Raw genomic sequence first — 16607 nt, 5'->3', positions numbered from 1 at the left:
TGTGGTTTTTTCTTGGAGCCCTTGCAGTATCCTATTCCATTGAGAGGAATTGATGCTACGCCTTTGGCCAAGAATAAGCCTCAGTACTGGACCCAGCTGACCATGTGCATGGCTCCTGCACATCAGGAGGATATTCGCTTTTTGGTGTTGCATAATCTGCATGATGTGGTCGTTTTGGGGTTGCCATGGATACAGGTCCATAATCCAGTGTTAGATTGGAAATCTATGTCTGTGTCCGGCTGGGGTTGTCAGGGGGTACATGGTGATGTTCCATTGTTGTCAATTTCGCCTTCCACTCCTTCTGAAGTCCCTGAGTTTTTATCAGATTACCGGGATGTATTTGAAGAGCCCAAATCCGTTGCCCTACCTCCTCATAGGGATTGCGATTGTGCTATTAATTTGATTCCTGGTAGTAAGTTTCCTAGGGGCCGTCTGTTTAATTTATCTGTGCCAGAGCACGCCGCTATGCGGAGTTATATAAAGGAATCCTTGGAAAAGGGTCATATTCGCCCGTCGTCGTCACCATTGGGAGCAGGGTTCTTTTTTGTGGCCAAGAAGGATGGCTCTTTGAGACCTTGTATTGATTACCGCCTTCTTAATAAGATCACAGTCAAATTTCAGTATCCTTTGCCGCTGCTGTCTTATTTGTTTGCTCAAATTAAGGGGGCTAGTTGGTTCACCAAGATAGATCTTCGAGGGGCGTATAATCTTGTGCGAATTAAACAGGGCGATGAATGGAAAACAGCATTTAATACGCCCGTGGGCCATTTTGAGTACCTGGTTATGCCATTCGGGCTTTCTAATGCTCCATCTGTGTTTCAGTCCTTTATGCATGACATCTTCCGAGAGTACCTGGATAGATTCATGATTGTATATTTGGATGACATTTTGGTCTTTTCGGATGATTGGGAGTCTCATGTGAAGCAGGTCAGAATGGTGTTCCAGGACCTTCGGGCGAATTCCTTGTTTGTGAAGGGGTCAAAGTGTCTCTTTGGAGTTCAGAAGGTTTCATTTTTGGGTTTCATTTTTTCCCCTTCTACTATCGAGATAGACCCTGTTAAAGTTCAGGCCATTTATGATTGGACTCAGCCGACATCTGTGAAGAGCCTGCAGAAGTTCCTGGGCTTTGCTAATTTTTACCGTCGCTTCATCGCTAATTTTTCTAGTATTGCTAAACCGTTGACTGATTTGACCAAGAAAGGTGCTGATGTGGTCAACTGGTCCTCTGCGGCTGTAGAGACTTTTCAGGAGTTGAAGCGTCGTTTTTCCTCTGCCCCTGCGTTGTGCCAGCCAGATGTTTCGCTCCCATTTCAGGTCGAGGTTGATGCTTCTGAGATTGGAGCAGGGGCTGTTTTGTCGCAAAGAAGTTCTGATGGCTCGGTGATGAAACCATGTGCCTTCTTTTCTAGAAAATTCTCGCCTGCTGAGCGCAATTATGATGTTGGCAATCGAGAGTTGTTGGCCATGAAGTGGGCATTCGAGGAGTGATGTCTGCCAAACGGTTGAATCCTAGACAAGCTCGATGGTCGCTCTTTTTCTCCCGTTTTGATTTTGTGGTTTCATACCTTCCGGGATCTAAGAATGTGAAGGCTGATGCCCTGTCAAGGAGTTTTGTGCCTGACTCTCCGGGTGTTCCGGAGCCGGCGGGTATTCTTAAAAAGGGGGTAATTTTGTCTGCCATCTCCCCTGATTTGCGGCGCGTGCTGCAGAAGTTTCAGGCTGATAGACCTGACCGTTGTCCAGCGGAGAAACTGTTTGTCCCTGATAGATGGACTAGTAGAGTTATCTCTGAGGTTCATTGTTCGGTGTTAGCTGGTCATCCTGGAATCTTTCGTACCAGAGATTTGGTGGCTAGATCCATTTGGTGGCCTTCTTTGTCACGGGATGTGCGTTCTTTTGTGCAGTCCTGTGGGACTTGTGCTCGGGCTAAGCCCTGCTGTTCTCGTGCCAGTGGGTTGCTTTTGCCCTTGCCGGTCCCGAAGAGGCTCTGGACGCATATTTCTATGGATTTTATTTCTGATCTCCCTGTTTCTCAAAGGATGTCGGTCATTTGGGTGGTTTGTGATCGCTTCTCTAAGATGGTCCATTTGGTACCCTTGTCTAAATTGCCTTCCTCCTCTGATTTGGTGCCATTGTTTTTCCAGCATGTGGTTCGTTTGCATGGCATTCCAGAGAACATCGTCTCGGACAGAGGTTCCCAGTTTGTTTCGAGGTTTTGGCGGTCCTTTTGTGCTAAGATGGGCATTGATTTGTCTTTTTCTTCGGCTTTCGATCCTCAGACTAATGGCCAAACCGAACAAACTAATCAGACTTTGGAAACATATCTGAGATGCTTTGTTTCTGCTGATCAGGATGATTGGGTGTCCTTCTTGCCTTTGGCTGAGTTCGCCCTTAATAATCGGGCCAGCTCGGCTACTTTAGTTTCTCCGTTTTTCTGTAATTCTGGTTTCCATCCTCGTTTCAGCAGATTTGGACTCATGTGGTGGACAATTTGACATTGTCCCAGGAGAAGGCTCAACGTTTCGCTAACCGCCGGCGCTGTGTTGGTCCCCGACTTCGTGTTGGGGATTTGGTTTTGTTGTCATCTCATCATGTTCCTATGAAGGTTTCCTCTCCTAAGTTTAAGCCTCGTTTCATTGGGCCATATAAGATTTCTGAAGTTCTTAATCCTGTGTCATTTCGTTTGGACCTTCCAGCTTCTTTTGCCATCCATAATGTGTTCCATAGGTCGTACTTAGTACTCAGACTTGGCCACAGGTCCAACTTCCAACGAGACAATGACCCTAAGAACACAGCTAACATAACAAAGGAGTGGCTTCAGAACAACTCTGTGACCATTCTTGACTGGCCCAGCCAAAGCCGTGACCTAAACCCAATTGAGCATCTCTGGAGAGACCTGAAAATGGCTGTCCACCAACGTTCACCATCCACCAACGTTCACCATCCAACCTCACAGAACTGGAGAGGATCTGCAAGGAAGAATGGCAGAGGATCCCAAAATCCAGGGGTGAAAAACTTGTTGCATCATTCCCAAGAAGGCTCATGGCTGTACTAGCTCAAAAGGGTGCTTCTGCTCAATACTGAGCAAAGGGTCTGAACACTTATGACCATGTGATATTTCAGTTTTTCTTTTTTAATAAATCTGCAAAAATTTCTACATCTCTGTTTTTTTCAGTCAAGATGGGATGCAGAGTGTACATTAATGAGAAAAAAATGAACTTTTTTGAATTTACCAAATGGCTGCAATAAAACAAAGGGTGAAAATTGAAAGGAGTCTGAATACTTTCTGTACCCACTGTATATGACAATGAACTGGGCAGATTGTTACTGAATAAGGTCCTGCCTTTGTCAGTACATAGTGTATATAGCGCCAAGTACTGCTCATATAAAAGGGCGGTGGCCCACCGGAGGATTCTCCTGTTTTCCTGTCGGCCAGTCAGATCACATTGGGTGCCAAAACCTTGATGATGGATTCGGTGTGAATCTGCCTCATTGATAACTATCTATGTACTATGCAGAATTGCAGATTTTTGCAGCTTCAATCTGTAATAGAAAAATTGGAAAAACAAAATCCAGCTCACCATACCGACATTCCCAGGAGCTCGGAGCACGGAACCGCTGTGTCAGGGCGTAGACGAACAGGAAAGAGAAGGAGATCCAGCTCAACGAAATAGTGAAAAATCCATAATTTATTTCACTTAAAATATAGTGAAAGGACAAAACATCATGATTAAGGGTGCTTAGTCACCGGAAACGCGTTGACCTTGTTTTTATAATTTTTTCTGTATGCTGATGTTTTGTCCTCTCACTATATTTTAAGTGAAATAAATTATGGATTTTTCACTATTTCGTTGAGCTGGATCTCCTTCTCTTTCCTAATAGAAAAATTGCCCCTCCACATAAACAGGGGTCCCAAAAATCAGATACCCACTGATCACAGAGTTCTGTGATAGCCTAGCAATGATGGGAGAATATCCCTTTAATGTAAAATTACAAATCGATCATATTAATGATTCAAGGGGATCCCTGCCACACCACAGATAGTATAGTATGGAATAATAAAACTGAGCCATCATATCAAAAGCGACAATGGTAAGGAATGTGAAAAAAATATAGTTCTTACCGATAACGGTATTTCTCTGAGCCCATGACGGCACCACGGAGAGAGGGGATCCGCCCACCAAGGACAGGAAACCTACGGATAAAAAGGCGGTACCACTCTCCTGCATCAGTTGTTTTACATAGAGAACGATGGGAGACTACTAAAAACATTTGTTAATTTTAACTGTTTAGCATAACGAGATACCGCGTGACTTTAAAACTATGAATAGACTATGGCACTATTTTGATGTGAGCACCCACAAGTGAAGGGAGGGAATGTACGGGTGCTGTCATGGGCTCAGAGAAATACCGTTATCGGTAAGAACTATATTTTTCTCTGATCGCCCATGACGGCACCACGGAGAGAATTGCATAGATAGTACATTCAGGGAGGGACCACCGCTTCCAGAACCCTTTTACCGAAGGTAAGGTCTGAAGAGTAGATTAGGTCCAATCTATAGTGCCTATAGAATGTGGATGGTGAGGACCAGGTAGCAGCTCTACATATCTGGTCAATGGAAGCTCCGGCCTTCTCCGCCCAGGAAGTTGCCACTGCCTTTGTCGAGTGAGCCTTAACCTCCCCGGGAACGGACATTCCACTTGCCGAGTATGAAAGACTGATGGCGTCCGTGATCCATCTTGCTATGGTGGCTTTAGATGCTTTTTTCCCCTTCCGGTGACCCTGGAAACACACAAACAGAGAGGGATCATCCCTACTCTCTCTAGTGACTTCTAGGTAATGTAAGAGACATCTTCTTACGTCTAGTGTATGTAATGTTTGTTCCTCCTTATTTTTAGGGTTGGGACAGAAGGAGGGGAGAGATATCTCATGAGACCTGTGAAATTTTGAAGCCACTGTCGGGAGATATGCTGGGTCTGTTTTTAAAATGACCCTATCCTCTAGAAATTGTGTGTAAGGAGGGTTAGCTGAGAGAGCCTGTAAGTCGCTAACCCTACGGGCAGAAGTGAGGGCGACTAACAGCGGTTTTGAGAGATAGGTTTTTTATTGAAGTTTCGTGTAATGGTTCAAATGGTGGACTAGTCAGGGCTTTAAGGACCAAGTTTAAGTCCCATTGAGGAACAACTTTTACCGGAAGAGGCCTCAATCTTCCTGCTGCTCTGATGAATCTAGAGACCCACCTGTTTGAAGCTAAGTCAAAATTGAATAGGGCTCCCAATGCTGCCACGTGAACTTTTAGGGTACTAGTGGCTAAACCCATCTCCAACCCGTTTTGTAGGAACTCTAATATGGAATTAAGGGGAATTTCTTTCCATATTTTTGCACCTGATGAAGACAGAAACTTTTTCCATATCTTGCCGTACTGTTTCGTTGTAACCGGCTTCCTACTTTGTAACAAAGTTGAGATTAACCCCGGAGAGAACCCCCTGCTTTCTAATAGTTTCCTTTCAAGAGCCAAGCTGTCAAGTGCAAGTTCTTGACCTGTGGATGACAGACTGGGCCCTGTGACAATAGATCCTGGAGGTCTGGTAATACCCAAGGGTCGGATATTGACATCTTTCTCATCCATGAGAACCAAGGTCTTTTCGGCCAGAACGGGGCAATTAAGATGACCAGCGCCCCGTCCTCCCGAATCTTCCTCAGCACTGCTGGAATCAGAATAAGAGGAGGGAAGGCGTAGACCAGATGGTGACCCCAAGACATCAGGAAAGCGTCCACAACTACTGGGTTCCCCAGAGGAGATAGGGAGCAAAAGGAGGCTACTTTTTTGTTTAGATGGCTCGCAAAGAGATCTATTTTGGGAACACCCCATTTTTCTGTGATCTGGGTAAATATCGCCTGATTTAGTTCCCATTCTCCCTGTTTTAGGCTGGACCGACTGAGGAAGTCTGCTTTGTAATTGTCTACTCCCTTTATGTGCAGGCTTGTTAGGGATAGGAGGTTGCTCTCGGCTATTTGTAGGATTGAGTTGGTCACTTCCATTAGATTTTTGGAACGGGTGCCCCCCTGGTGATTTAGGTAAGATACTACCACCCGGTTGTCCGACATCACTCTTACGTGGTAAGAGTGAAGGACTCCCAAGAATTCCTGAAGGGCAAATTTGACCGCAAGAAGTTCCTTCATATTGGAGGATTTGTTTGCTAGAGACGGAGACCAGATGCCCTGGGCTACTAGATCGCCCAGATGAGCCCCCCACCCTGAGGGGCTTGCGTCCGTAGTCAGGACCTTCGAGATCTGAATTACCCATGGGACTCCCTGGGAAAGATTTTCCTGCGATTTCCACCATGTCAGAGAGTGATTGGTGCGAGGAGATAGAGTTAACCGCCCGTCTAAATGCCCTCCTAGATGGATTTGCTCTGATAATATCTGCCATTGGAGATCTCTTGAATGTAATTGGGCCCACTGGACCGCGGGGATGCAAGAGGTCATGGAGCCTAAGAGGGACATACCCTGACGGAGTGTTATGGAGGGGAGAGATTGAACTCTTGATACTAAACTTTAGTTTCTGTATTTTGTTCTCCGGGAGCCGACATTCCATTTTTTTGGAGTCAAGAGTGAGACCTAGGTACTCCTGGACCTGAGAAGGCATTAGTCTGGATTTTTCTATGTTTATTAGCCAACCCAATTCCTTTAGGGAATGAATCACTATTGCCAGTTGATTCTCACAATGTTGCGGGGAGGAGCCTATCACCAAAAAATCGTCCAGATATGGTACAATCAAGGTATTTTCTTCCCTGAGGTGAGCCATTACCTCCGCGATCAGTTTTGTGAAAACCCTCGAGGCTATGGCTAGACCAAATGGTAGAGCTGAGAACTGGAAGTGACTTAGGACTCCCCTGATGTGAACCGCCATCCTGAGGAATCTTTGGTGATCCTTGTGTATTGGGACGTGATAATATGCATCCTTCATGTCTAGGACCACCATGAAGCATTGAGGAAACAGCATTTTGATAGATGACTTTATCGTTTCCATCTTGAATGCTTGAACCTCTAGGTAATCGTTTAGGTTTTTCAGATTTATAATGGTCCTGAATGAACCGTCTGGTTTCTTCTTCAGAAATAGAGGGGAATAGTACCCTTGCCCTCTTTCTTGTGGGGGAACCTCCAGGAGTACTCCCTTTTTTACTAACCCGATGACCTCGTTTTCTAGTGCCAACTGCTCTTCTGCCGAAGATCTTGTAGATGTCATCGTAAAAGAGGGACGGGGGCATCTTTTGAATGTTAACCTCAGTCCTGATTCTATGATGTTCAGTATCCATTGACTGGAGGTAATCCTTTCCCAGGCTGGGAGAAAGAGAGATAATCTCCCTCCCACCTGGGGCGAACCTTCATTGTGAAGGTTTCTTGTTATCGTTGGGGTTTTTGTTTAAGATAAACCCCTTATTTTTGCTCCTCTTATCCTCCCATTTCCCCTGGCCTCTCCCCGGGTTCTTACGGAAAAACCTCTTGTTCCGAAAGGGCTTCCGGTAAGAGGGGAGACCCAGAGAGGGAAAGGACTTTTTCTTGTCCCCTGCTTTTTCCAAGATGTCGTCTAAGGTAGAACCGAACAAAAATTCTCCTTCGCAGGGGATGGTACACAGTTTTGTTTTTGTTTGCAGGTCGCCTGGCCAGTTCTTAAGCCAGAGGGCGCGCCTGGCCGCATTAGCAAACACTGCTGACCTGGCGGCTAATCTGATGGAGTCGGCCGAGGCGTCAGCCAGGAAAGCCGCAGCCCCCCTCATTACTGGTAAGGTATTCAGTATCGAGTCTCGGGAAGTTTTCCCCTTTAATTGACCCTCTAGTTGATTCAACCAGATCATTAGGGAGCGTGATGTACATGCAGCTGCTACTGCTGGTTTTAGGCCTCCTCCCGCTGCCTCCCAAGAGCCTTTGAGGAAGGCGTCCGCCTTCTTGTCCATAGGGTCTTTTAGGACCCCCATGTCTTCAAACGGGAGAGCGAATTTTTTTGACGCTTTAGCTATTGCTACATCTAATTTGTGGGCTTTCTCCCAAAAGGAGCAGGATTCATCCTCGAAGGGGTATTTCCTTTTTGGAGTTAAAAGAGTCTTTTTCATGGGTTTTTTCCATTCTTTTTTAATTAAAGCTGCAATTGCGTCGTTAAGCGGAAAAGCTCTTCTCTTTTTTTGTTCTAGGCCCCCAAACATGATGTCTTGTACCGATTTTTTAGGGTGGGAGTCTACTAACCCCATAGTACTTCTCACTGCCTTTATGAGGCCATCGGTGTCCTCTAGTGGGAAACAGTTGTGCCCCCCCGAGGAAGAAGTGGATGATGAAGATGAGGAGGAGGAGTTGGAGGATACTGAACTCGCACTATCGCTGTCAGATTTTGAGACTGGAGACGGGGACCTGTGTCTGGTCTTTCTCCGTTTTTTTCCCCTTTTTAGGGATCTAAAGGTGTCTTCCACTTGCTCCTTAATCAGGTTTTTTAGATCGGTTGCAAACCCAGGAAGGCTTTCGGATACTGTCTGCTGTATGCAAGTATTACATAGTCTCTTCTCCCAGGCGGGTGGAAGATCCTCTCTACAGATGTAAAGATAGAAAGGGGCGCACCAATATATAATGTCACAGTCACCATCAAGGGGTGCAATACTTAGTCTATAAATAGAACAGGACAAACGAAAAGAGAAAGGGTAGACTAAAAATAGTATGCACAACCCAAAATATAGAGACAATCGGTAGTACTATAAAGCAAAACACCTTTATTAAACACCTCAAAAAACATGTTAAAAACATTTAAAAACAAATGTACAAATCCCTATACCCATCATATCCCATAATAAATGACAATCCCATAATACAATAGGAAAACAGTAATATCCTACCCTAGATGCACCTAGTCACATATGCTCTCCTGCAAAAATGTGCCTATACAGGCCGCAAAGGACTCGACCACAATATGTCAGTATCCACTGCTAATAACCAAAAAATGAAACATCCATGCAATACATGGTCCTGAGATTGGAATGTGATAGCATGCTATATAACAGCTGTGGATACAACCTGTCCTGCGTCAATTCTGGTATATGGAGATGCAGCAATGTCAAAGGGCACAGAGCACCACAAGGGTTAAATCCACATAGAGCCAGGGAACATAACAGCCCCAAAATGGCCCTGAGGTAGGGGAAGGATAAGGTGGGAGCGCACCCCACGCGTATCGCTGCCTCTGCAGCTTCGTCAGGGGAAGTGAAACTAAAGGTGCAACAGTGTGTGCTTAAATAATAAATCCAATAAGGTAAATTGCATACCGGTGTGGGAGAGAGAGAGAGAGGTAAAAGCCGGAAGACGCCGGCGACGCCATGACGACAGGAACACAATCATAATGAACGGCAATCCTAGAGCGTCCAAAAGGTCACATGCGCACGCGCAAACCGCGGTATTCCATAGGACCACGTTGCGCACGCGCCGTGCCAGCCGGCTAGATGGACACGTCATAGGACACAGGGCAAAGAGAAATGGAATAAAGCCCGAGGACCGGACTAAGCTAGCGAGGCCGGCTAGATGGACACATCATGGGACACAGAGCAGAGGGGGTGGGATAAGGACCAAAAAGCCAGAGAGGGGGGAAGGGAGGGGAAAAAAAAAAAAAAAAAAAAACACAACAGGTAAAAAGAGGGCAGAGTGTGCATGTTGCAGCAAGACACAGAGGCACAAGATATCCACCCGCAGAATGCCGGGAGATATCACAATCATAGACATATACTAGTGATTAAAGGCAAAACCGCCAAAGGACACAAAAAGACAGGGCATATAAAGCCACCCAGAAAACCTGAAAGGGAGAAAGGAATATTATTATTGTTGGCAAGTGCACAGGTATAAGTGCACGTAAACACCTATACAGCAACCATATACAGTATATAACAATATCAGGCAAAAAACACACACATATATAAATATAAACAGACTGATGTCCCTTGAGTCCGTAAGTATATGTACGAGTATTCTCTCAATGCCGCTATGTAGACGTTTCCGGTCCCCAGCTTATAGTCCCATAGTCGATGAGGCCGACACCATCCAGATCTATACGAGAGAAAGCACTCTTCATCACAAGCCCCTTCCGACTTGCCAATCTCAAATGCGCATCCGAGCCCATGGTCCATAATAGGAGTTTGCCATAAAATCCGCATTGTAGCTGTGAGAGCAAAATCTCTTCTGCATAAGAGGTCCTTCCATTTGCCATAATGGCATGCCGCACATCCACCCTCCAGGGTCCACTTCATTATCTAATGTGTCAAAGACCTCTGCATCCATGTTGGTCCCCACAGTAAGCTTGTAATATCCATATCCCAATTTCCAGGGATGATCATCACCCTTTTGGGTGCGTCCTCAGCCTTCCTGAATGGAGACAAATGCAAAATTAGATATGGGCACCAAATCTGAAGGGAACCAAATCAGACGTCCCAGAAACTAAAAATACCCCAATGAATCTACGCGCCAACTATCCTAGGAACCCCGTGAAGAGCAATTCCTCATTTAGGCCCATGGGTGCGACCGCCTGAAGATCGAAAATCCACCTGGACTCAGCACGCAAGAGATAGTTAGATATATTGCCACCCCTTTCGCCACAGGAAACCCTCTGTAACCCCACAACTTGCAAATCAATGGGCGAACCCCTATGTTTCAGCAAGAAATGCGCCGCCACAGGAGTCAAGATTTTACCTTTGCCTTGGTCCGTAGCCGCCAGGCGTATGGTTGATACGTGTTTTTGAAACCTCTTACGTAGTTCTTGGGATGTTTGCCCTACATAGATCATATTACAAGGGCAAATTAGCACATAAATAACATTTCTGCTCCTGCAGTTGATGTAAGCCTTTAACGCATGTCTGCTGGAGTTCGTGGGGTGTGTAAATATGTCCCGGGTGGGCGTCATAAAGGGGCAGACATTACATTCCCCACAGGGGAATGATCCCTTGAGGACAATACCCCTATTAAGTTTGACCGTGGGCCTAGAAAAATGGCTCCTGGTCAACAACTGCCTCAGATTCGGGGCTCTTCTAGATGTCAATAACGGCCTATTGCTGATGACTTGTGTGGTTTGCATATCTGTTTGCAAGATCGGCCAATGTCTAGTGAGGATGTGTCTTACCTGCCCCCAGCTGTCATTATAGTCCGTGATGAACCTCGTCTGCGATTCTCGGGAACGACCCACAGGAATCAAAAGTGAGGCCTGATCATGTTGTCTTGCTCGCTGGAAAGCCGTGGCAACCACTCGTTTGGGATAACTCCTCTGTCTGAAGCGGTCCGTCAGATCCCGAGCTTGCATCAGAAAGTCTTGATCCCGAGTGCAATTACGTCTAATGCGTAAAAATTGTCCCGTCGGGACGCCCACCTTCGTGTGCCAAGGGTGAAAACTGTTGAACTCCAAAAGAGCGTTAGTAGCAGTGGGCTTCCGGAAAAGGTCCGTGACCAGCTTGTTCCCTTGTACGAAAATTCTCAGATCCAGAAAGCTAGTCGAACTGTTGGAAATAGAGTGGGTTAAAAAGATATTATGGGGGTTGGAATTGAGGCTGTGGATGAAATCAGTACAACCCTCCCTGCTGCCCGACCAAATAAAGAATAAGTCATCGATATAGCGATGCCAATTCCGGACATGATGTTGATATGCCAGGGATGGGTACACAAACACCTCCTCCCACCAACCTAAGAAGATGTTTGCGTAGGTTGGTGCACATTTCGCCCCCATTGCCACTCCAGCTGTCTGTAAATAAAATGTTCTGTCAAACAAAAAATAGTTGTGATGAAGAACAAATTTCAGCAGATCCAACAGAAAAGAATCATGCCCCCGATCTGAGTGTGACAGTTTGTCTAGGCAAAAAGTAACCGCATGCAGGCCATCACTATGCTTGATGTTGGAGTACAAAGACTCCACATCACAAGTTACCAGGTAGAATTCTCCCGGCAGTTCTATCCGTCCACAGACCTCAATAAAATGGGCAGAATCCCTTATAAAGGAGGGCAAGGCCGTGACTATTGGCTGGAAGAAGAAGTCCAAATACTCACTTGCCCGCTCGCAGATACTCCCAATGCTAGAAACAATCGGCCTTCCTGGTGGTTTCTTCTCGTCTTTATGTATCTTCGGCAACATATAAAATGTTGCCGTGACCGGATGTTCCACCCATAAATATTTTTTCTCTTGGGGCGAGATAATGCCGAAACTTAGCGTCCTGCAGAGTAAAGAGTCAAATTTAGACGCAAACACTGCCGTGGGATCTGAAGGTAATTTTTGATAGCATCTGGGGTTAGTGAGCTGTCTATTGGCCTCCTCTAAATATGCTTCAATTGACCACAGCACCACATTGCCCCCCTTATCCGCCTCTTTAATCACAAATTCCTTGTTGCTTTGTAAGTCCCGCAAGGCCCGTTTTTCGGCAAGATTAAGGTTAGAGGATCTACCCACCTGTGTTGGCATTGCCAGAATGTCTCGTTTCACCAGCTCAAAGAATATCTTGATTGCGGGTACCAAGGAAAAGGAAGGCGTTTTAAGGGATCTATTTCTGCCAGGGAACTTTCTTCTGGTACACCCTGATTCGTTCTCCTCCAGTAGGGCTAGTAGATCTTGAAAGGCTTGGCGCTCATCCTCAGGTATTGATTGTAGAATATCCGGTTTTTTGTAGATAACCTGAAATGTGAGGTTCCTACAAAACAAATAGAGGTCCTTAACTAAAGTAAATTTGTCGGCCGTATGTGTGGGAGCAAAAGTTAAACCCCTCTTCAGGACGGCAAGTTCCACCGCAGTAAGTTCATATTTAGAAAGATTTATTACCTGGAGGGTGGATGTAGAGGCTCCAGAGGTCTGTTCCGTATCAGGGGGGGAGGAGGCTTGATTTATTTCCGTCTGGTTGAGTATTTGTGGGGGTAAGTCGGATTGTGGTCCCTGTGGCGCGTTATGCGTTTTCTTGTTCCCCCTCCGTCTCCTCCCACGCCTGGTCCGTGGTCTACCTCGCTTCCGGTGGAAGATAAAAAATCATCACTAGAGCTTTCTTCACCACGAGGTAGAGAGGTGGATATTGTAGTTGCTGTCACGGAACCATGGCCATAGGTTCTAGTACGGCGTGGGTTACCCCTGTGCGTCCATCTATACACTGCATTTTGCTCAAAATCAGTCCTGTCCCTAAGAAGTTTTTTACGCTTCCTGCTCGTCACCTCTACCTCATATTTGTCCAAGGTCTCTTTAAGTGTGGTCTTGAAGGTATGCACCTGTGTCCCTTCAAATGTGTTCAATTTGGTTTCCAATTCTTTAATGGAGGTCTTGGTCGCCGTAAACAGGTCTCTGTCATGCTCCAATAATAGGTTGATAAGTATATTTGAACAGCGTGTAAGACCCTGTTCCCAAATCTGTTTAAATGATCCTGAGGGTTCCCAAGCTGGAAATATGGAGACCCTCAAACCACGAGGTATCAAACCTAATTTCAAATACTCTTCTAGACTCCTCATGTTCCACCAGAGTCTAATCCCTGTCTTATGTGCCCTCATCAATTCTGAGCACACATTGGAAAAACCTGATTCTGACTCAACAGCAACCGATCCAGAAAGATCAAACACATTGGATGGTTTGGCTAGCCAGGCCGCCTCCCTAGCCTCCCAGTCCATCACCCTAAACCCGAGTATGCAAAAACCAATATGAAAAAAAAAAAAAAAAAAAATAATAATTATATATATAATAATAATAATAATATACAAAATTACGCAAAAATATGCGTGTGCTGCTCCCAAAGAACACCCCGGGACACGGGGCAACAACTAGCACAAGAGTAAAGATAGAAAGGGGCGCACCAATATATAATGTCACAGTCACCATCAAGGGGTGCAATACTTAGTCTATAAATAGAACAGGACAAACGAAAAGAGAAAGGGTAGACTAAAAATAGTATGCACAACCCAAAATATAGAGACAATCGGTAGTACTATAAAGCAAAACACCTTTATTAAACACCTCAAAAAACATGTTAAAAACATTTAAAAACAAATGTACAAATCCCTATACCCATCATATCCCATAATAAATGACAATCCCATAATACAATAGGAAAACAGTAATATCCTACCCTAGATGCACCTAGTCACATATGCTCTCCTGCAAAAATGTGCCTATACAGGCCGCAAAGGACTCGACCACAATATGTCAGTATCCACTGCTAATAACCAAAAAATGAAACATCCATGCAATACATGGTCCTGAGATTGGAATGTGATAGCATGCTATATAACAGCTGTGGATACAACCTGTCCTGCGTCAATTCTGGTATATGGAGATGCAGCAATGTCAAAGGGCACAGAGCACCACAAGGGTTAAATCCACATAGAGCCAGGGAACATAACAGCCCCAAAATGGCCCTGAGGTAGGGGAAGGATAAGGTGGGAGCGCACCCCACGCGTATCGCTGCCTCCGCAGCTTCGTCAGGGGAAGTGAAACTAAAGGTGCAACAGTGTGTGCTTAAATAATAAATCCAATAAGGTAAATTGCATACCGGTGTGGGAGAGAGAGAGAGAGGTAAAAGCCGGAAGACGCCGGCGACGCCATGACGACAGGAACACAATCATAATGAACGGCAATCCTAGAGCGTCCAAAAGGTCACATGCGCACGCGCAAACCGCGGTATTCCATAGGACCACGTTGCGCACGCGCCGTGCCAGCCGGCTAGATGGACACGTCATAGGACACAGGGCAAAGAGACATCCCAAGAACTACGTAAGAGGTTTCAAAAACACGTATCAACCATACGCCTGGCGGCTACGGACCAAGGCAAAGGTAAAATCTTGACTCCTGTGGCGGCGCATTTCTTGCTGAAACATAGGGGTTCGCCCATTGATTTGCAAGTTGTGGGGTTACAGAGGGTTTCCTGTGGCGAAAGGGGTGGCAATATATCTAACTATCTCTTGCGTGCTGAGTCCAGGTGGATTTTCGATCTTCAGGCGGTCGCACCCATGGGCCTAAATGAGGAATTGCTCTTCACGGGGTTCCTAGGATAGTTGGCGCGTAGATTCATTGGGGTATTTTTAGTTTCTGGGACGTCTGATTTGGTTCCCTTCAGATTTGGTGCCCATATCTAATTTTGCATTTGTCTCCATTCAGGAAGGCTGAGGACGCACCCAAAAGGGTGATGATCATCCCTGGAAATTGGGATATGGATATTACAAGCTTACTGTGGGGACCAACATGGATGCAGAGGTCTTTGACACATTAGATAATGAAGTGGACCCTGGAGGGTGGATGTGCGGCATGCCATTATGGCAAATGGAAGGACCTCTTATGCAGAAGAGATTTTGCTCTCACAGCTACAATGCGGATTTTATGGCAAACTCCTATTATGGACCATGGGCTCGGATGCGCATTTGAGATTGGCAAGTCGGAAGGGGCTTGTGATGAAGAGTGCTTTCTCTCGTATAGATCTGGATGGTGTCGGCCTCATCGACTATGGGACTATAAGCTGGGGACCGGAAACGTCTACATAGCGGCATTGAGAGAATACTCGTACATATACTTACGGACTCAAGGGACATCAGTCTGTTTATATTTATATATGTGTGTGTTTTTTGCCTGATATTGTTATATACTGTATATGGTTGCTGTATAGGTGTTTACGTGCACTTATACCTGTGCACTTGCCAACAATAATAATATTCCTTTCTCCCTTTCAGGTTTTCTGGGTGGCTTTATATGCCCTGTCTTTTTGTGTCCTTTGGCGGTTTTGCCTTTAATCACTAGTATATGTCTATGATTGTGATATCTCCCGGCATTCTGCGGGTGGATATCTTGTGCCTCTGTGTCTTGCTGCAACATGCACACTCTGCCCTCTTTTTACCTGTTGTGTTTTTTTTTTTTTTTTCCCCTCCCTTCCCCCCTCTCTGGCTTTTTGGTCCTTATCCCACCCCCTCTGCTCTGTGTCCCATGATGTGTCCATCTAGCCGGCCTCGCTAGCTTAGTCCGGTCCTCGGGCTTTATTCCATTTCTCTTTGCCCTGTGTCCTATGACGTGTCCATCTAGCCGGCTGGCACGGCGCGTGCGCAACGTGGTCCTATGGAATACCGCGGTTTGCGCGTGCGCATGTGACCTTTTGGACGCTCTAGGATTGCCGTTCATTATGATTGTGTTCCTGTCGTCATGGCGTCGCCGGCGTCTTCCGGCTTTTACCTCTCTCTCTCTCTCCCACACCGGTATGCAATTTACCTTATTGGATTTATTATTTAAGCACACACTGTTGCACCTTTAGTTTCACTTCCCCTGACGAAGCTGCGGAGGCAGCGATACGCGTGGGGTGCGCTCCCACCTTATCCTTCCCCTACCTCAGGGCCATTTTGGGGCTGTTATGTTCCCTGGCTCTATGTGGATTTAACCCTTGTGGTGCTCTGTGCCCTTTGACATTGCTGCATCTCCATATACCAGAATTGACGCAGGACAGGTTGTATCCACAGCTGTTATATAGCATGCTATCACATTCCAATCTCAGGACCATGTATTGCATGGATGTTTCATTTTTTGGTTATTAGCAGTGGATACTGACATATTGTGGTCGAGTCCTTTGCGGCCTGTATAGGCACATTTTTGCAG

At 45.8% G+C, this 16607-nt stretch overlaps 1 protein-coding gene across 4 annotated transcripts; it reads right to left on the bottom strand.

The window, feature by feature from the left end:
• Positions 1–10229: 10229 nt before the first annotated feature.
• Positions 10230–13668, bottom strand: LOC138642068 (uncharacterized). Of its 4 annotated transcripts, XR_011313994.1 has the most exons (6): positions 12822–13668; positions 12456–12693; positions 12059–12222; positions 11145–11514; positions 10718–10798; positions 10230–10393 (listed from the first exon to the last, which is right to left on the bottom strand). XR_011313994.1 is itself a non-coding variant. In XM_069729991.1 (3 exons), the coding sequence occupies exons 1-3, from the start codon at positions 11739–11741 to the stop codon at positions 10385–10387; spliced, it is 687 nt and encodes a 228-aa protein (XP_069586092.1). In that variant the 5' UTR covers positions 11742–12050; the 3' UTR covers positions 10230–10384. The 4 variants fall into 4 exon arrangements, 2 of the variants coding, with proteins under 2 accessions (XP_069586092.1, XP_069586085.1); XR_011313993.1 differs by having other exon boundaries at positions 12456–13668; XM_069729991.1 differs by lacking the exons at positions 12059–12222; positions 12456–12693; positions 12822–13668 and having other exon boundaries at positions 11145–12050.
• Positions 13669–16607: the final 2939 nt, after the last annotated feature.

The sequence above is a fragment of the Ranitomeya imitator genome, chromosome 1 (genome assembly GCF_032444005.1).
Source record: "Ranitomeya imitator isolate aRanImi1 chromosome 1, aRanImi1.pri, whole genome shotgun sequence".
Classification (NCBI taxonomy): Eukaryota; Metazoa; Chordata; class Amphibia; order Anura; family Dendrobatidae; genus Ranitomeya; species Ranitomeya imitator.
The sequence above is the reverse complement of the archived record's forward strand: the minus strand, read 5'-3'. Positions and strand labels throughout refer to the sequence as shown.